The sequence below is a fragment of the Conger conger genome, chromosome 4 (genome assembly GCF_963514075.1).
Source record: "Conger conger chromosome 4, fConCon1.1, whole genome shotgun sequence".
In the NCBI taxonomy this organism is placed as follows: Eukaryota; Metazoa; Chordata; class Actinopteri; order Anguilliformes; family Congridae; genus Conger; species Conger conger.
In genome coordinates, this window is record NC_083763.1 from 51,327,141 (window position 1) to 51,347,000 (window position 19,860).

At 40.2% G+C, this 19,860-nt stretch overlaps 2 protein-coding genes and 2 non-coding genes across 4 annotated transcripts; 1 reads left to right on the forward strand and 3 right to left on the reverse strand.

The window, feature by feature from the left end:
- Positions 1-4,170: 4,170 nt before the first annotated feature.
- gars1 (glycyl-tRNA synthetase 1) lies at positions 4,171-15,916 on the reverse strand. The gene is made up of 17 exons (XM_061238716.1): positions 15,626-15,916; positions 14,035-14,136; positions 13,253-13,355; positions 12,887-13,028; positions 10,587-10,675; positions 9,867-9,943; positions 9,397-9,542; positions 8,941-9,090; positions 8,345-8,507; positions 7,913-8,077; positions 7,676-7,784; positions 7,309-7,453; positions 7,106-7,191; positions 6,612-6,721; positions 6,251-6,344; positions 5,272-5,462; positions 4,171-4,815 (listed from the first exon to the last, which is right to left on the reverse strand). Exons 1-17 carry the CDS (start codon positions 15,866-15,868, stop codon positions 4,690-4,692), a joined length of 2,241 nt encoding a protein of 746 aa, XP_061094700.1. The 5' UTR covers positions 15,869-15,916; the 3' UTR covers positions 4,171-4,689.
- LOC133127816 (small nucleolar RNA SNORA84) lies at positions 10,938-11,072 on the reverse strand. Its single transcript, XR_009708677.1, has one exon. It is a non-coding gene; the product is annotated as a small nucleolar RNA SNORA84 (small nucleolar RNA).
- Positions 11,583-12,176, forward strand: LOC133125934 (MOB kinase activator 1A-like). The gene has a single exon (XM_061237685.1). The coding sequence runs from the start codon at positions 11,595-11,597 to the stop codon at positions 12,174-12,176; it is 582 nt and encodes a 193-aa protein (XP_061093669.1). The 5' UTR covers positions 11,583-11,594.
- On the reverse strand, positions 13,736-13,870 carry LOC133127814 (small nucleolar RNA SNORA84). The gene has a single exon (XR_009708676.1). It is a non-coding gene; the product is annotated as a small nucleolar RNA SNORA84 (small nucleolar RNA).
- Positions 15,917-19,860: the final 3,944 nt, after the last annotated feature.

The following is a 19,860-nucleotide window of genomic DNA, read 5'->3' on the forward strand; positions in this document are numbered from 1 at the left end:
CCCCAAAATAGTTTTTTAGAAGGCCTATAGATATGTACAGTGGGCTCAAGAATTATTGGCACCCCTCACCAGCAATGCACAAACAAGGCTTAAAAAAAAGAATAATATCATTATAGAGAAAGGTAATACACCAACATGTGCCAAATACTGTACTTTATTAATGTTTCAATGGAAACAACCAAAATCATAACAATCATTTAATAAAAAATACATTTCAACAAAATCAAGGTTTCAGAATTATTGGCACCCTTCACCTAGTACTTAGTGCAACCACCTCTGGCAAGGATAACAGCATGGAGTCTCTTCCTGTAATTTTTGACAAGATTAAGGAACACATTTGGAGAGATTTTGGACCATTCCTCTTTGCATATCCTTTCAAGATCCTTCACGTTCTTGGGTTTGTGCTTATCAACTGACCTCTTCAACTTTTCGATTGGATTGAGGTCTGGTGACTGAGATGGCCATTGCAGAACGTTGATTTTGTTGTCACGGAACCATTTCTGTGTGGATCTTGAAGTGTGTTTTGGGTCATTGTCTTGTTGGAAAGTCCACCTACTACCAAGTCCCAGACTTCTGGCAGAGGGAACCAGATTTTCAGCCAAAATTGCCTGATACTTGCTGGGATTCATTATGCTATTATCAATCCTAACCAGTGCCCCTGGACCTCTGGAATTAAAACATGACTGACCCACCACCATATTTCACTGTGGGTATGAGGTGCTTCTCCTTGTATGCATCTCTGTTCCTACACCAAACATACCGATGCTGTATCTGACCAAAATGTTCAATTTTGGTCTCATCTGACCAGAGAACCTTGTTCCAGTCATAATGTAAATGACGTTTGGCAAACTCCAAGCGCTTTCTTCTGTGTCTTGTGGTCAGAAAAGGCTTTCTTCCGGCAACCCTTCCAATGAGGCTGTGGTTATGGAGGTGGCGTCTGATGGTGCTTTTTGAAACCTGGTGACCCCAAGATGCCACCAAGGCCTGCAATTCTTTCACTGTGATCCTTGGGGATGTTGTTGCTTCTCTCACCATTCTCCTCAGTATCCTGGGGGGCAGGATGCAGTTGCGTCCTCTACCCATGAGATTTACAACAGTTCCATTTCTTTTGAACTTTTTTATAATTGCTCTGACAGTGCTCAGTGGTATATTCAATTGTTGGAGAATTTTCTTGTAGCCATTACCACGTTTATGAAGGTCTATGACCATCTGCCTCTTTTGAACTGCCAATTCTTTTGTTTTCTTCATGGTGTTGGATGACAAAGGGATATTGCATGTGTGTTACTTCATTTTTATACCCTAGTGAAACAGGAAGTGATGTAATCACTCAATACAGTTCCTTAACACATAGATAAACTTAAATAAGTGGAATTTAATACCTGGTTTAATTTTGGTAGGTGTTATTTACAATAATCTTTAAGGGTGCCAATAATTGTGAAACATTGATTTGGAGGAAATTGATTTAGAATTAAATCAGTAAATGATTTTTGTTGGTTCCATTGAAACATTAATATAGCACAGTATTTATCACATGTTGGTATTTCGAGTTTGTCTATAAATATATTGTTTAGAATTTTTTTGAGTATTGTTTGTTCATTTTCTGTCAAGGGTGCCAATAATTTTTGAGCCCACTGTATATGGGCATGACAAATCTTAAATTTTTCATGAATTATTATAAATAGTTCAAACCAGTGTGCTGAAATTATATTAACATATTTGTGTACCTAAAATCCTCACCAAATCCTTCTGTAATTGGGTACAAACCCAATTTCCAGTTCCTCAACAGGTTCCTGTGTAGCTTTAGTAGTCCAAATAGGATCATTTTTTTCTTTTCATTCTTCTCTTTATCCCAATGCACTTTTTTAGAATGTGCATTGGGATAAAGGAATGGCAACATAATAATACGTTATTAATCATGCCTGCGCATTTAAGTGTATTCATTCAGAAATCGATGATTACTTACTGTGCTTTCATATCCTGATGAATGGAGAAAATGGCTTCAAAATAAAGCACAGGAACTAGAATAAGAGGAACCAGCATACTCTGAATAGGTCCGGGCCTGTTTCAGGTTTTTATCGTGACTCTTATCTTGTTCCCTTATCCCTCAGCCAGACAGTTGATTGGAATATTGTCAGTCTGCTTTATGCTCCACCAGGCTGACAAATATAAAAAAAATGATCCGTATTTGGTCTTTGTAGGGTCTGTTAGTCATATTAACATGGTATTAAAGGACTTAACTAAACTTTAAGGATCTCAAAACTATGCTTTCATTTTTCTTTTGTAGAACTTATGGACTTAGAAATGTCATTTTCTCTTCATGTTTGTCAGGTTTGTCTTTGCAGTCTTCAATACGGTGTCAGTTATACTGGCTATTCAAATGGTGGCCTAGAGGGAAAATGAGGCCCATCAAGCACATAGACCTTGTGTCTTTCACCACGGAGGACATAGTTATATAGCTGTGTCAGCATACAATTGTTATTTAAGAAGTGTATATTTTGTTATGCACATTCTTTTTTTAATGTAGGCCTACACAAAAAATGTTTGCAAAGGTGGGTGAGTTTGAAATAGTGCCCCAATGTGGTCATATAGATAAATGCCAACTCCACAGTCACCTTTAACACACAGTTTTGGAGCATACACATTTTACTCTATCATTTATACATAAATAATAATAATAATTATTATTATTATTATTTCTTGGAAAAAACATGGGACTATGCATATAAAATCACCGGACTGGAGTGTCTATTAATTTAAACAAACACAATGCTCTACAATGTGGATGTATTCAGTTATGCCCTTAACACACTGTCATACCTACAGGAATGGTGAACAGAAATGATAGATTTAAATGCATAAAAGGTGAAAATAGTACCGAAAAATATAGAGAATTACAATAACCACAGGATTATACAGAACGGTTGTGAGTTGCAGTTTATAATTGATTTCCTTCATAGGAAACCGGTCTTTAACATCAGATATTTGTAATACCACCCTTGCGTTTCATGGTGCATGAATGCCAATGGTTTGTAGCCCTTACTTTGTGAAGTCAGGATTCAGCCAGCTAAGGATTATGGTTTATCTTCAACAGCAGATTGATGTGACCTGACCTGACCTTTGTTTAGATACATGAACAAGCCGCCCAAAAGAAAAATACAGCTGCATGTGTTATCTTCCTTTAGTCATATCAGCCAAGGTGACATTGGGACATACTACTTACAATATGTGGCAAGCACATGGAGATATCTGTATGTACTTACGTTCCAAGGGGTAAGCTATTAATACTACTGACTAGACATTTCTCCATTTATGCATCATTAAGTACATTTACATTTTAACATGAATATTCAAGTGTTCTGACAATGGCAAATTATGTAAATATCTTGCTCCGTTAACAAAATCCCAAATAAGCCAGCAACCATTTATCTCCCTTTAGTCATATCAGTCAAGTTGAGATTGGGACATACTACTTCAAAAGGACAGAATGTGGTAATTGCATGGAGATATCGTGTGCACTTACAAGGGATCAGCTGTTAATACTACGGACTAGACATTTACACATGCACTAATACTCCAATTCTAACGTGCATATTCAAGTGTTCTGACAATGACAAATGTGAATATTTTGCTGTTTACAAAATCCCAAATAAGCCAGTATCCTGGTGGTGAATACCGCTATGAGATATGAGATTTTACTATTAAATGGAATATTGCTCAGAATACAGGTTCTAGTTCCACATAGAAATAGAAGTACATCTGTATGTCCCAATATTCTCAATCTTGATCATAATAAAACATAACACAGCATAATGCAGAAGCAAGCTTCTCTTTTAATTGAATTGGCAGGACATTTCATGAATGTCCTTCACATGACTTATTTGGAATACTGTGTGTAAATACCATGTCTAGAGGAGTGTGTGTCAATATCATGGAATGTGGTTGCATCCATTGTATTTCATGGTATATATAAACCATTTCTGAGAATGAGGATATTGGATTACTGCAAGAATGTAAAAATGTAGTAATAAAATTTTTGGGGCAGACAAAACACCCAAAAACAACTGGACCTCTTTAAGCCCAACATTTAAAATGCATCTTTAGAAGGAACGCTGGTATACTGGTATTGTGTACATAAATACAGTAAAAAAAATGGAATACAACCACAAGGTCTACAGATAATTTGGGTTTATTGAACCAAGATGCTTTTCATTTCATTTCCCCAGTTTCAGAACAGTGACATACATGTCTTCTGCTCTGTGAGACACACCTCGAAACTGAAAAGAAAGGACATGATTTAAGCAGGTTGATATAAAGACAAAGTGCCTTCCCTCACCTTTTCAGGCATTTGTATAAACCGTACACCAACAGCTCTCAAAGAGAGAGGTCATTCACCAAAATGCCTCGCCATTTCCCCCATTCTTTTTTTAGTTATGAGGATTTCAACTGAATTTAAAAGCTAACATTTATGGGCAGGAATATGCAAAAACATACCGTTATTCGACTTGAAGCATTATAATTACATAAAAATTATCATTATCCCAAAACAATAGTGGCTGCATTGTGAAACATAAGGACCTCTACTAGTGAACAGACAGCTTTGCAAATTACAGCTGGGAAAGTGCCCCGATTGACTTTAAGTACAAATGTCCGCTTTCTCCAGTGAGAGGTGCTGGCTGGTGCAGTTGTGTTTTATTCCTCGATGACTTCCTTCTTGCTGGTCTCCTGTCCCTCAAAGATGGGATACTTGCTCTCCACTTTGGCCCATGTGGTGTTTCCATTCGCCAGGTCGCGGACAATCTCCGGCAACTCAGAAACCTTCCGACACAACATAAACACGCATTTTAAAAATCCACTCGCTGCTTTTCTACAAAGCAGACAATGGTCTTGCCAACTGGTTTTGTGTAAAACGGATCATTTGTGAATTGCATCTTATCTAACCTGTTCTATAGTCTGTTCTAATGACATTGTGCATGTTATGCTACGCATTGTTTGTACGTCGCTTTGGATAAAAGAGTGTGCTAAATAAAGTGTAATGTAATCTAATATAATGCTATCAAATTTGACCTCAATCCTACTGCAAGCATTGCTGTACTATGTGTGTTCATGAGGCATGTTTATGATTTCTGCCCATTGTGCAAATGTGTTTTAGTGGTTTGTGTTGTACTGGTAAGCTATGTCTTCAAAAACCAAGGAAAAGCAGTGGCTTTCCTCCAATCCTATGAATTCATCACTGACTAATTTCTGTGCCACCCGATAGCCCCGTTCTCTTACCTCGGCCCTGATCTGACGCATGGAGTCGCGGTCCCTCAGGGTGGCGGTGTGGGGGTTCTTGTTCACCGTGTCGAAATCGATGGTGATGCCAAACGCCACGCCGATCTCATCCGTCCTGGCGTAGCGTCTCCCAATGGACCCAGAGGAGTCATCCACCTTATGCGAGACGCCGTTTTTGGTCATGGCTTCGGCTGTGGAAAGGAGGGCAAACGTGCAACAAATCAAACACTATTCCTTCGCATTTTTACAGGTATGCCAAAAAGAGAACACGGTAAAAGCGTGAGTGGTTTCTTCAAGAACTTTGATAGTTCACAGGCTTTTTAAAAATAGTCATTGCGTATCGTAAAACATACTCTATATATTTCATAAAGAGGTATTAAATATGCACAATGGCTCATTTAAAACATTCTCTTTCATCTTGAAGAATGTACCAGCTGTATGACCCCCCCAAAGAAATCACAGTCAAAGCAGTGTAACCAATTACACTTGGATTGAGCACAAAACAGTTTGTACTAGTTTCTTTAATCTCATTAGCCCTGGTGATTTATTAATCACTTCATTCACTGGTGAATAAGAGGCTGAAATCACAGTCAGAAGATTGTAGGTTTGAATTCCAAAAGCTGTGATTGTACCCCTGAGATAGCATTTGCAGTCTGCATTGTTTCAGTAAACACAAACAAATAATTAAATACAACTTAACAGTAAGTCATGACAATGCCAAAATTACCACATCCTTCTATTTAACAACTTAGCACTTGGCATATAAAAGCTAATTAAATTTGCTTTGGTAGGGACCTATTACAAGGACTGAAATTCTCCAATTCTCCAAAATTGCTGATAATTGTAAGGAAAATGTGTTTACAGTGTAATCACACAAAGCAGCCTAGAGTAATCACCCAAAACTTACATTCAGTAATAAGTGATCTCATGTCAATAGTCTTGTCAGCCAATTCAACGTGACAATTTAATAAGTACTCACATAGCTCTTTGACGAAAGGCACGAATTCCTGATTTTGGCTCAAAGGGAGGACGGAGCATTTGTAGGGTGCTACAGTGGCCGGAAAGCTGAAAAACTAGAGAGAAAACTTGGTTAAGTCTGGGGCAAGGAACACCTCAGCTGCCTTGTGTATTTGAAACACACAAGTAATTAATCAACCCTGCTATAATCTCTACTAAGAACAGCGGACAAGAAGTTAGTTAATTTAGTGCAAATTTAGTCCCAGAAATTAGTGCAAAGCCCTTGCGATTGCAGATATCTGAAATACTATGAGCTACACAGTTCCCACTTCATTGATGATTTTTAGAGTAAATCTTTGTGCTATCTTCAGAGTAGTCTTTACCGTTCTTTGTTCGTCGCCCTGTCTGACATGGAATGTGTGTTCAAAGATGGAGTACATGATTCTTCCAATGCCGAAGGACGGCTCGATTACGTTGGGAACAATTTCTTCAACTGTGGGAAAGGGTAATAAATAAAATGTAAGAATTGACACAACAGAACAAATTATTTTATGCAATCATTATGCACTTCTTTCATGACCAACGCTTCTTTCCTATGCACATCACTAAATAGGATTTCCTTATTCTGATGGCCTAGGGGTGCCATGTCAACTGCCCTGGAGTGGTAGATAGTGGTAAATCAAGAAAATTGAACTGGACAATTTCAATATTCACAATGTACAACTGCCAACCAACTGTGTCCACATCAAACGTGGAAATGTCCATAAATAATCTCCAGTAGAATGGTTCAATTTCAGACAGTATTATCTTCCTGTGTTACACCCATTTTGTGAATTACAACTTCAGGTATTAATTTATAGGTTGAGTGCTAACTTACCATGTAGAGTCTTCTGGAACCTCTTCACAGTGACCATGTCCTTGGTTAGCTTAAAAGTCTTCCCTTCTGTCTCAAAGGTGAACTCACTAAGGTGGATGAGAAGTAAACATGTATGTAAAAAATTCTATTTTACAAGTAGCCTACAGCAACATAAATGTGAACGCTATAAAGACTGCATAAAGCACACAGGTTTCAGAACTAACCCATTTTCACTGAGAAGCTTCTCCTGATCCGTAATGTAGCACTCATCGCAGATGGCCAAGTACTCCATCGCCAGCTTGGCCTCTTTCTTGTAGGCCTTGCCGATGGCTCCCTTGTTTGGTTCGAACTGGACAACATTTACGGTTTTGTGTGCAATGGTTAAGGGTAGTGACAAGAAGACGGTGCACCTGCGGTAACAAATGCTCTCCATAAACGCCATTGAAACAGTGGGGTATAGACAAAACTGACCGGTATTGTAAATGCCAGAAAATAGCACTACCACAGTGAGATGTAATGCTACAGATATTTACGCATCTTAAGAGCCTATGATCGGACTGTGGAGATGCAAGCTCTGATATGAAATGGATATGGGTTCCTTCAGGGGCTTCTCAGCCACCAGGGGGACTTTGGTGGCCCGGGCGTGACACAGCAGGTCATAGCACGAGCGGTCTGCACACCCAACAATCTCGATCCAGCCCTGTGGGGGAAAATAACAAATTGTAGGTAGCCGTTTCGTTGCAGTCAACTCGACGGTTCCGGCACCAGTCGTAAAAGTGTGGCTGGACCATTGGAGCCAGGCCAACAGGGGCACGGAGGTGGACGTACGTAGGAGGTTTTGGTCTCAGCATCCCAGCAGTCGCAGGCATAGTGGGCCATCTCGTTATCCATGTGCTGACGGAAGCGCAGCTTGTCTGGGCTCACGCCCACCTTGGTAAGGTACAGGTAGATCCTCCCAATGAAGTAGCCCAGGACAGAGTTATTGATCACCCCCTGCAAACCAATATGAATGCGGGCTTAGATCGTATGCTGGGCAGACAGCCATATACAAATCACTTGGGTCAGCGGTGGAACTCTAATCGTCTGCGGCAACAGACTTTTCCGGAAAATATTTACAAGTAACAACACAAAGGAAAGATGTAAATTCTAAATAACAAGTTTTAAACTGAGTCTTGAGCAGTCAAGTTGGGTAAATTCAGGACACAGCTGCAGGCTGGACTTCCCCACCAATTCCACCCCCTCACCACCAACCGGTCTTACCTGGTCTACTGCCTCACCCAGCCTCATTACTTTGGCTGACTGGCCACTGGTCTGTGCTTTGGAGGAGTACAACAGGATATCCAGGTCTGCTACATTCTGGAACTTTGGATGGATCTTTTCGTTGGGGTCCACAAAGTGCTCTATTTCTGCCATGGTAAACTCTCTGTTTGGAGGACAAGGTCAGGACTGCATTTACTTTTCTAGATGCAATTTGTGTGATAACTCCACTCCTTAGTTACTACTACTGAGTTGATCGAGCTTTCCACAAAGATTAGTTCTACTGCTATTCCTCTAAGCAAACTGCAGCAAGAAACTATTACAGATGGTTCCAGCTGTGAATGAGACATTCCACATATACTGACCCTCAGTAAGTTTTTTTAAAATGAAAAAAACACAATATTCAGCCATTTCAGCTGAGATTTAAAGCAAGGCTCCTGCAGGCCAGTGCATACTGTAATGTTATGTAACTGTAATGTTAAGCAACCAAAATACATGTACAGTAAATCATCTGAAAACCTTCCCATTACAGCCAAGTAGAGTGAGCCCTATTTCCAGGTCTATGACACTGCCCTCTTCCACCAGTTGAACTGGCTCACCTGACCCGAATGAGGCCCGAGCGGGGAGAGATCTCATTCCTGAAGGAGTTCCCGATCTGGGCCGCGGCAAAGGGCAGCTTTCCCTGGTTGAACTCCAGCAGGCGCTTGAAGTTGAGGAAGATTCCCTGAGCGGTCTCTGGCCGTAGATACCTGCACATTACATTACATTCATTGAGTACACCAGGCTGAATGCGTCGGCCATATACAGCCAAGTCTTTGATATGTGAAAGTGAAAGCTGATGTTTACATGCAACGTATAAATTCAACTTTTAAAACGCATACAAATTCAGCATGTGGCACTGACATTGAGATTTTAGGTTAGCCTGTGGTTATGATAAGATTAGTTTCTTTTCTGAATGCGGTTACTAATTTTTCCAAACACTTCCCTCTGTTTTGGAGACAGAGTTAGAAATATTTTGTGAGCATGATTCAGCATTCAGTGCCCCCTCCCTTTACCCTGGCATGTTGCCCCCAGGTCCAATGGAGGTCTGGAACATCAGGTTGAAGGAGATGGGTGCGGTCAGGTCATTCCCTGTGGTCGGAGACTTGACGTTGTACTTAACAAAGAGGTCTGTCAACTCTTGCTGGGTGTAGTTGTCCATCTGAGAATAGCATAAGCAAGCATTGCAGTTCTGGACTCCAGTTACTTTAAACTAATAATATATCAATATTTCATCTGCAATTGTAGTTTTCCTAACCGGATCACAATGTCTCCACAAGACAACTATAAAGCAAGATAAATTAGTCTAAACAATGTCGACAAAGCATCTCACATTAGTTTTAGAACCTGTGAAAAAAGCCACAGCTTACAAAAAGGAGAAACTCCATCATGTATGTAGTAGGAGAAAATTATTAAAACTCAATCTCAATCTGGACATTATTATTTTTTAAATTATGAGAATACGCTTTTAGTTCTACAATCAGACCTGAGTGATGACATCTTCCATCTCAGCTTTCTTTTCAGCAGCACATTTCTTGTCAGACATCAATTTCTGGAGATGAGCTAAGAAAATGAGGAAATTTACAAGAGTATTAAAAAACAGGCCTGTTATTAACACATTTTACATTATTAAAATTTATCAGGAAGCATAACAAGACAATAGGAAGATTAACTAATTTGTGTATTGCCACAAATACAAATCTTAGCTATTCAGTTGGCCCCTAGACACAGCAAAATGTCAACTCCCATTTTGAAATAAACCTGGGCCATCTTGTGTAAATATCTTTCAGTGAAATTTAACTTTCTCTCTTTCTGTGTTGAGTTGTTCTCAACTGTAAGCCAACACAACACTACAAGCCAAACAATGAGCCCAGGGGTGCCATTTTATCTTTGGGTATGACCCAGTGAAGCACGGAACTTTCCGGTGACTGGGCAGACATTAACCACTAAACCAGCTGCTGTTTAAACGGCAGGCACGGGATAATGGTGGAGCAGCATCCCGCTAAAAGCTCTGTGATTTCTACTGAGCCACACACTTCCCTTCCCCTGAGGGCAAAGCACTGATACTCAGGACATTGCCAGGTCTGAGAGACCGAGGGGTCCACTGAAATCTCACACATTTATACTGATATGAGCAATCTCTTCAACTGAATCACTGCATTCATGTGATCCAAAAACAGGGAGAACTGCAAGTGCTGCTCCGTACCTTTCAGGAGGTGGTCGGCACGGAAACACTCTCCGTTCTTCACATCCTTCACCATGTAGTCTGCAAACTTATCCACGTGTCCTGATGTCCTGCAACAGGCACACATATACCCTTACTAAGATACTTTGGTTGGGACCCTGAAGGTTTCAAAAACAGTTTAATACTCACAGAAAGATCTTTAAAGGAATATCTAACAGAAATACAGTGAATAGATTAGTTTTCCTTGACTCACAACATTAATATTCTTAATAAGTACCAGCTTGAATATGAGCAAAAGCATGCAAAGAAAGATTACTTGAATAATGAACAATGCATACTATGTTATACTATGCAGTAGTAGTGTTTTTGGTGAATTGTTTCTGCAACCAGGCTATGGAGTCTGCTTAGAAACACAGTCCCCATGCATAAAATCACAGAATTAATGTCTACCTGTCTATCAAAACCCACAGATCAGCACAGTCCAGCTGTCTCCAGGAACCACCAGGCAGCAACATGACTCACACTATAGGACCACTATCAAGGCCGCTGAGTCACTATCACCACAGTCCACACAGTTCTGTAACTGTAAAGGTGCGATGTCAGCATTGGAGATTTACCAAAACAGGACCACACCAGTATTAGGAAGGTGTTAGTGTAACAGGTGATGAAATTGCCTGAGTCCGAGGTGGGATTTGAACCCCGCCTTCTCACTTGTCCAAATATTTTGTTGAACGAACGCGTTACCAGTCAGCTAAAGACGAAATCGCCTCTAGCCAAGGGCAACAATGTTCTTTTGAATTTGAGGGTTACGTATCTTGCATTTACTCTGGTAACAAGTCAAGGTGGTCTTGGAAACTGAATGTAAAAACGCAAAAAACGGACATTTTTCAAGTAGCAAAGTTAAAGAAGGTGTGTTTTCACCGAATTGCCTATCAGACATCCAACGCATACCAGTGATCGGACTTCTGTGAGGTCTTCTATTGAAACTTTTCTTTGTGTCCGCACTGAACAGTTTGCTCGTCTGCTGCCATGAGTTTCCTTTTTAATCGTTCCTCAAAGACCTTCAAGCCAAAGAAGAACATTCCAGAAGGCTCCCACCAGTACGACCTGCTGAAGCACGCCGAGGCCACACTGGGCAGCGGGAATCTGCGGCAGGCTGTGATGTTGCCGGAGGGAGAAGACCTCAACGAGTGGATCGCCGTGAACACGGTGGATTTCTTTAACCAGATCAACATGCTGTATGGCACCATCACAGAGTTCTGCACAGAGATCAGCTGTGCTGTCATGTCTGCAGGGCCCAGGTATGAGTACCACTGGGCCAACGGCACCAACATTAAGAAGCCCATCAAATGCTCAGCCCCCAAATACATTGACTATCTGATGACCTGGGTGCAGGACCAGCTGGACGACGAGACTCTCTTCCCCTCCAAGATCGGAGTGCCCTTCCCGAAGAACTTCCTGTCTGTGGCCAAGACCATCCTGAAGAGGCTGTTCCGGGTCTACGCTCATATCTACCACCAGCACTTCGACTCCGTCATGCAGCTGCAGGAGGAGGCCCACCTCAACACCTCCTTCAAACACTTCATCTACTTCATACAGGAGTTGTCGTGATAACCTGGTACCAGCCTTCGCTTTCACAGCACCATCCGTGCTTACTAGCGAACTAGCTGAGCTAACCATGCTACACTCACCCCCCTTTGACTTCCCCTCCATGTGAAACTCCGCAGTAACCATTTTTTTATTTATTTTTTATTTTTTTTACTCCCACCCAGATCCGAATCACGGCACCAATGTAACAGGTGAAGAATTGGCCTGAGCCCGAGGTGGGATTTGAACCCCGGCTTCTCACTTGTCCAAATATTTTGTTGAACGAACGCGTTACCAGTCAGTCGCCTCTAGCCAAGGGCAACAACGTACTTTTGAATTTGAGGGTTACGTCATCGGGGAGTGTTGTCGCGATAACCTGCTACCAGCCTTCGCTTTCACTGCACCATCCGTGCTTACTAGCGAACTAGCTGAGCTAACCATGCTACATTAGCCTAGACTGCCGTTTAGAACTTAATTCTGAACAGACAACCAGCTAGTGAAGGCCTTCACTAGCTGGTTACCTTCTCAGTAACCTACAACTCAAGTCCTAGAACAGCAGTACAGTCAGATTCAACCTGAAGTCAGTTAAAACTGACTGAGATTAAATCCAGATTAATTATACCTCGGGAAAGCTTTGGGGGGCTTTAAAAAGGCCTCTAAAACCTCAAACCTGAAACCAGTCCATCCCCGGATCAACAGAGTATAAAGGTACACACAGAGGTCATATCACCTACTTGAGAACAGGCTCTGGGGTCAGCATAGTGCAGTCGATCTCCAGGATCTGCTCCTCTTGGATGAAGTGCTGCCTCCATGCTTGGAGGATGTTGTTCTTCAGAGCACACCCGACGGGGCCAAAGTCGTACAGCCCGCTCACACCTGACAAAATGCAATTAGGCCCAAAAGAAGGAGATGCAGCTCCTGTGCCCTGGTTCTATTGTAGCCCATTTTCTGAGCACAATAATGCTATACCTGTGCATTAAAAACATTCCTATGAATTCTCCTTTCAAAAATGGTGAACACCAAACCATACCTACAAAAACCATAATTTCCATCTAGTCAAGTGACATTAACTAATGGTAATTTAGTGCTCTGCCTCTTACCACCGTAGATGGAGAATGCTTGATCATAAAAGAATCTCCTCTTAAGAGTGTCCTCCATCTTGGTTCTATCAATGATATCATCCTTGGGCTGTAGGGACAACTCCTGCAGAGCGAATGGGAAGAGAGGACTGAATATGAAATCGGAAACACCAGACAAGGTCTGCAATTTATCAGTGAGCTAATCTTAATTTCAGAAGCCAATCAAGCCTAAAGGTGACGTGATTGGAAGTGGTGAATAGCTCAAGTTACAATTATGCCAGAACAGTATTTGACTGTCCAGTACAATGACGTGAACATATTTATTTAACAATTTTTACATTTTATAACACTGGAAATCCTCCTAGTGTTTGACTTAATGAGGAGGGTGAGGAAAGGGGCCTTCTGATAGGCGAACTCTGAGAAAGATGAAAAATAAATTAATTAATTTGAAAAACAGCCGAGTGGACAAGAATCTTTACTTGTATGCAGTGTCCAGTATGCAGGAAATGTTTCTGAGACCGGGCTATGGAGACTGATGTATAAAGCCACAGGCTCCACGCAAAAATCACAGAGTTAATATATGCCCTATCAAAAACCTGGAGAACTGCACAGAATAGCAGGTTCCAGGAACCACAGGGCATGCCAACTTACGTCCTTAAACTTTTGGAGGGAAACTTTTATGAATGTAGCACATCCAGATCTATTTAACCTCAAGTCAAATAATTAAACATCAACCAAGTATCACTAGCTGAAAGCTTTGCAAAAAGTTGGCAGACAACACATTTCAGTTTGAAAGACCCCACCTTAGCCTCGAGTATTCGCTTTCGGGCCTTCAGCTCTGCCACAGCTTTGGTAACATCCACATCAGGGGCCTGCTCCTCTTTCAATTTGCGTACCAATTCCCCCTGCAAGGAGAGGAACAGGTAGGGACTCCAGTCACAAATTTCCCATTCCGTTTAGGGACTGGCTGCTAAATTATAGGCTATTTGTTTGTGAGGTGTATGTGCTCCCACTTCTCACAGAAAGACTGACTGCGAGATGCTTCCTGTATAACCATACATTTTTACCGGTAAGACATGGGAAAGTTATAACATCTAGCTATAGTACAGCTTTGTCTGTGTGTGCTCAATAGATTTTGTATAATTTGACAGTCGAATGTTATAGGTAAGAGTAGCACAGAGCATTGTGGTTGGTTAGATACTGGACTTTGCTTGCTTCAGCAGATACGACGTGGTGTACAGTACATTCACGCAGCCGGATAACACTACGTTACCATGTAAATGGACAAGTCTACTAGTGGGGGTATGGAACTAATTAGCTAGTAACCAACCAAGGTATGATTCACGATAGATCATGAATACATAGTAACGTTACCGTTTGTGGATTAGTTGGCCGGTTATGCTTCGTTTTGAAATTTTATTTTTATTTCCATTTAACACAATCGAAGTCACTTTCGTGAAACATTTCAATCCAATAATAAAATAATTTAATTTAATTAAGATTGCGCCACATCAATTATCTAGCTGCAGTAAACATGCATTTATATAACTTACGTATTACTTATGGGGCTAAGTAGCTGGCTTCGACATGACCATTTGTGTAGAAATAGCTAGCAGCAAAACATTGCTATTCTGGTTAGTTAGCGAGGTTCTTTCTTCCTCCTCTCCACGTTGCAATGCTCGCTAGCTACTTGGCTAGGACGTATTGTTACAATATGATCACACGAAACGTGGCATAGCCCGAAGAGAAAAACATCTGCACTGCGTGCGAATATGACACATTAGCTTGACTGCTGGCTGAGGCCAACCACGTTTAACAGTTAGCTTGTATCAAGGTATCAATCTAACGCTTGAAAACTGACATACTGAACGTCAAAGTAACATGGACCACCAAGCTTGCTAATAACCCGACGGTTTTGAATGGATATGCTAATTGAACATTAGCTAGCTAGCCAAGTACTGCAAGTTACTCTTGCTGTTAGCTAGCTTGCTACCGTTCGCTAGCTTGCAATCAGTGCTGCACAAACCACCAACTCTTAGCTAGTTAACTAGCAATCTTTAAAAACGGCTACCGTTAGCTATTAACGTTAAGTAGTAATTGCTTTTATAATTATGTAGCTATACATTTGAATCATTTCAGCAGTAGTATTACAGATAGGCAGTAATCTAACCTTGATAACGTGGCGTGGTGTCTAACGTTAGCTAGCTAACGTTACTGTATCCCATTGACCATTCATTTGACAGCAAGCCAGCAGGGGAAAATAATCCGCTTGCTAACCAATTAGTTGGCTAGTAATATAGCTAACGTTAGATAGCCGTTTAACGTTAATAACGTTACCAAATGCAAAGTGAATCATCGTCAATTCATTAACTTTAATATAGTTCCTAACGTTACCTGTTCTTTCACTGCAAGCCTCAATGGGGCGAGAATCTCTTCAATATTGCCATCCATAATTTGTCCTTCTGAAATCTGAAGCCGAAGACTTTTCTTCTTACTCAAGCAGACCGATCGAGAAAAAAGCCTGCCTTTCAATGAATGAGGGAGCGGGTCTGATTTCACTGCAACCCGAGGCAGCACGAAGGCAGCGATGCCTATACTGGACCTCACCAGGGCGGGTACGACTGCTCTGAAAAGCATGGACCGAAAACACCGGCAGAAAATGAGGCAGAGTGAATGATGAAATCCCCGGAATGAGAGTAAATTCACTTTCGAGAAGCACTTTCGTCAGCGCTGAGGTGGCGATATATCGTTTGATTGGTATCCGCAGATTCACTAGAATACTGCGTTATCTGTATGCCTAGCTCCGTCAGCACTTGCTCTGACACAAGGTATATTATATTATGGCTTTAAAGAAAACAAGTAAGGGACGTGCGAATGCCATACAGACAAATATCTTTGGAAGTCTGCGATTTAAAATCTGTTATTTTTTTCCTCAATAAGAATAATTACATGGTAAGTGGCCTTATGGTCCCTAATTCAAGTATTTTTGAACCGTAAGAGTGTAACTACTGGCTATTGAACTTGATATTTCTTATCTGAGTTTCTGCTGGATATAAGGCATTTGGGGCCATGCATTAGGAGGCTGGCTGATGCACACCACGATGGGGTGCCCCACTATAATACTCAATGAGTGTTATTGAATTGTCATATATACTCAGTGAACACTTATTTTTTATTAAGGCTTCTGCTGCTGTATCTATCCACTTACATTTTTTTTTACAATGACTTCGACACTAATCTCACAAGCTTATGCTCAATTTTCAAAACCTTAGACACAAAAATGGTAAGCACTTGTAACACAGCCTGTTCACTTGTTCAGAACACGCATTGTGCATTCATATCTTTCAAGAAATCTTGCACTTTCAAACTCATTGGTTCAAACTTTTCATTAAGTACTATAGGAACATTTGTTTAGATTACCCACATAAAAGATAGCTATAGCTTCACTGTTTAGTTGTTTTTACAATACTTTGCTATAGCAGGTAAAAATACTTGATACATATTTCAAAATGGTTATTCTTGTGGTTCTAAATATAGTGGAAATGGTAGAAGAAAGTGGAATCATCAAACAAAATTAGAACACTAATATAATTACAACATACTGTGGGTTTGTTACAAGTATTCAGTTTCCATAAAACTATCATTTTGAGTAGTGGGATACATTGGTAGTTAGATGCGTTGTAATTAACGAAAACACAGTATTTTCAAATGTAATGTGTGTATTTCATTTTGAAAGGCTAATTATTTGAACATTAAGTTGTGTCATTGTGAACAAGTGATTTGGTTCAGTGAACAAATGGTTTTTAGTTTATGTAAATTGTATCCAAGCAAATTTTGATGATCTGTTTTGAGTTTTGTGTCTACGGTTTTGAAAAATGACCTCAAGGTTCTGAAATTAGTGTCCAAGTTATTGTAAAAAACTGTAATACGAGTTGTGTGTTCAGAGATGCTGTTCTTCATGTTGCAGTGGTGGTTTCTGCCACCTTTCTGTCAGCTTTGACCAGTCTGGGCATCATTTTTAGTCCAACTCTCCCCACAGCTCACTACAGTAATATATCCACTTACATTACACGTTGTACTTTTTAATGCTCTAGATCACCAACAGATGGCACTATGTCACTGTAAGTTACTGTTGTTGCATTTTGCCAAGAGCAGGCAGCAAAACAAACACAAGCATGTGTACCCTGTAATTTGGCCTCTTGCATTTCCAGCGTTCATGTTTCCCAGAAGTCATAGCTGCATAAATGCCAACCACTAAGACCCACACACCTCTGAGAGTACTTAGCTACAGTACAGTGGCACCACTTGGACATTTTGCGCTTAGTAATGATGGAAATTATCTGTGATGTATACGCCATTACAGTTTACAGTGTAATATAATGTAGCAAGTAGTACATTATACAGAAAAAATATCTTGTATTGTACAGCCATCAGGTATTTCTCCTGCTCTCCTGTTTACCCAGTAATGCTGGTTCATGTACGCACTTTTCAGCCTGTTGCCATTTTTATATTTTAATGAAAAACTATCCACTTAACACTTCTCCTTTGGTTTGTATATAAAAATAAAAAACACATCAAAAAATAATTCACCAAGCTGAAGCCTCCATGCGTAGTCACTTGTCATAGCTACATTTTTATGTTCTGATTTATTCTAACAGTGGAATATTAATACTTTCTTGAAGTGTAATTCTTTCAGCTTTTTCCATACAAGAAAACGATTAAATAAGTGAAAACCTCTATGTGCAAACAGATGCTACTGTGCAAGTATGGCTCATCCATTCAATAAACAGATGACATCCTACCACACACACACGAGAAATGTATAAAAATTATGGACAGGCCAGATTGCCTATAATTATGGTAACCTCAGTGACACTGAAAGTGACTAGCATTTGGTTGGATTTGTTTTTTTCCATTTCTTCAAGCTTCCTCAGGAAAAAAATGTTTGGATTTGGAAAGCATGTGAGTGGACCAGTATGAGCTGCTGTTTGAATGGTTTTCTTCTACAGAAAGCTAGAGGAAGTTCAAAAAAGTACTTGAAGTGAGCTATTTCAGAAATGCTTTTCTGTTTTTTTTCAAACGTATTTGGTATGTGTTTAGATTTATTCTGCATTACTTTCAGTAAAAAAAGAAGAGAAAGAACAATATGTATATGCTTTAGTTTCCCTCAAATCATTTGTCATGTATTAAGACCATTTCTGAGATTTATATCCCAGCATGTACTGAGCTTTTGGTCCTTAATGAAAAGGTAACTGGTAGCTTAACTTTACTTGTTTGAATTCTTGGAACTGCTATGGGATAAGAAGACATTTAAAAAAATCCCATTTATAAAAAAGCCCGAGAAGCCAAACCATGGCTTAGGTGCCCACCCCTCTGTGTATCTGACAGTAAAGTTAATTGGGTTGGCATAGCCACCGACTTGATATTACGCTGTATTTACAACAGAACAATATTTGGACCTGTATCAACCCCTAATTGAGCTGTCACAGTTTAACCACCAATACAGTGGTCTCTGCACCACACACGATGACAGAAGTCCACAGTTCAATAGATAATACCCCAGGCAACTCATAACATTCTTCCAACATAATGTATGCTGTATGTTGTAACAGTGTTCTGCTGGCATGAGCCATTTGTCACCTAGACAGCAATCTATAATTAGTCTTTCTTTGTGTCTATTCTACACTGCAATATGTGCTCTGGACATAATCAGGACGAAGAACAATTCAAATGAAGCACCAATGTTGAAAGAATACTGAGGTTTGTGGCTCTCTGCCATGTTTTACAGAACATGCTGTGTTTGATGTCTCTGGTGACATTCAAAGATACTAATTACTGTACAGGACAACACAAAGGGTTTACTGACGATATGAGAACACACAATGTTCTGTAATTACTCCTGAATTTGTACAGGTGGAGTTGCAGATCTCTTATTACTGGTGTGATGCCAAGGGTTTTGTACTATAACTGAGCTTGAAGTACAAGCCAAATTTAAAAGTTTACTTCAGACTGTAAAAACTGCAGCTGTTTTACTTGAGACTGTTTTACTTGAGATTGTATTAATGTGTAATTGTGTTGTGCTTTTGTATTGTATTGAACATTATGTTATCATCTCTGCTTTCTCCTCCCTTGGGCTGCCTTGTGAAAGAGATAACAATCTCAATGCGACTCACCTGGTTAAATAAATGAGAATAAGTAAAGGAGAAATAAAAAATTATATAAATATGTCAAATATAATATAACTGATTTGTTACAACATTAGCTGGTAGGTTGTACCAAACATATTGGAGAACTTGTTTGTTTTTGCTGTATCTTTATGTATTATTATTGCAGTACTGTGTATTTTGTTTGTTTTTTTACCGTTTTTATTTTTATATACAGTAATTAGAAATTGTACAGCAATTGACGGTAGTCATTTTAAATGTGCTTTATAAATAAATGTGACTTGACTTGACTTGCTTACGGGGGGTACGATACAGGTATGAGATACGACTCCTTTTCTCCTTTTCTTCTCCAGTCCCTGACTCCTTCCCTGTTCCTACCACCCATTGGTCTGCCTGCTCTACATTGCCCTGACTGCCTGGTTTTTCGACCATCACCTGTCCTGTGACCACAAACTGCCTTACCTG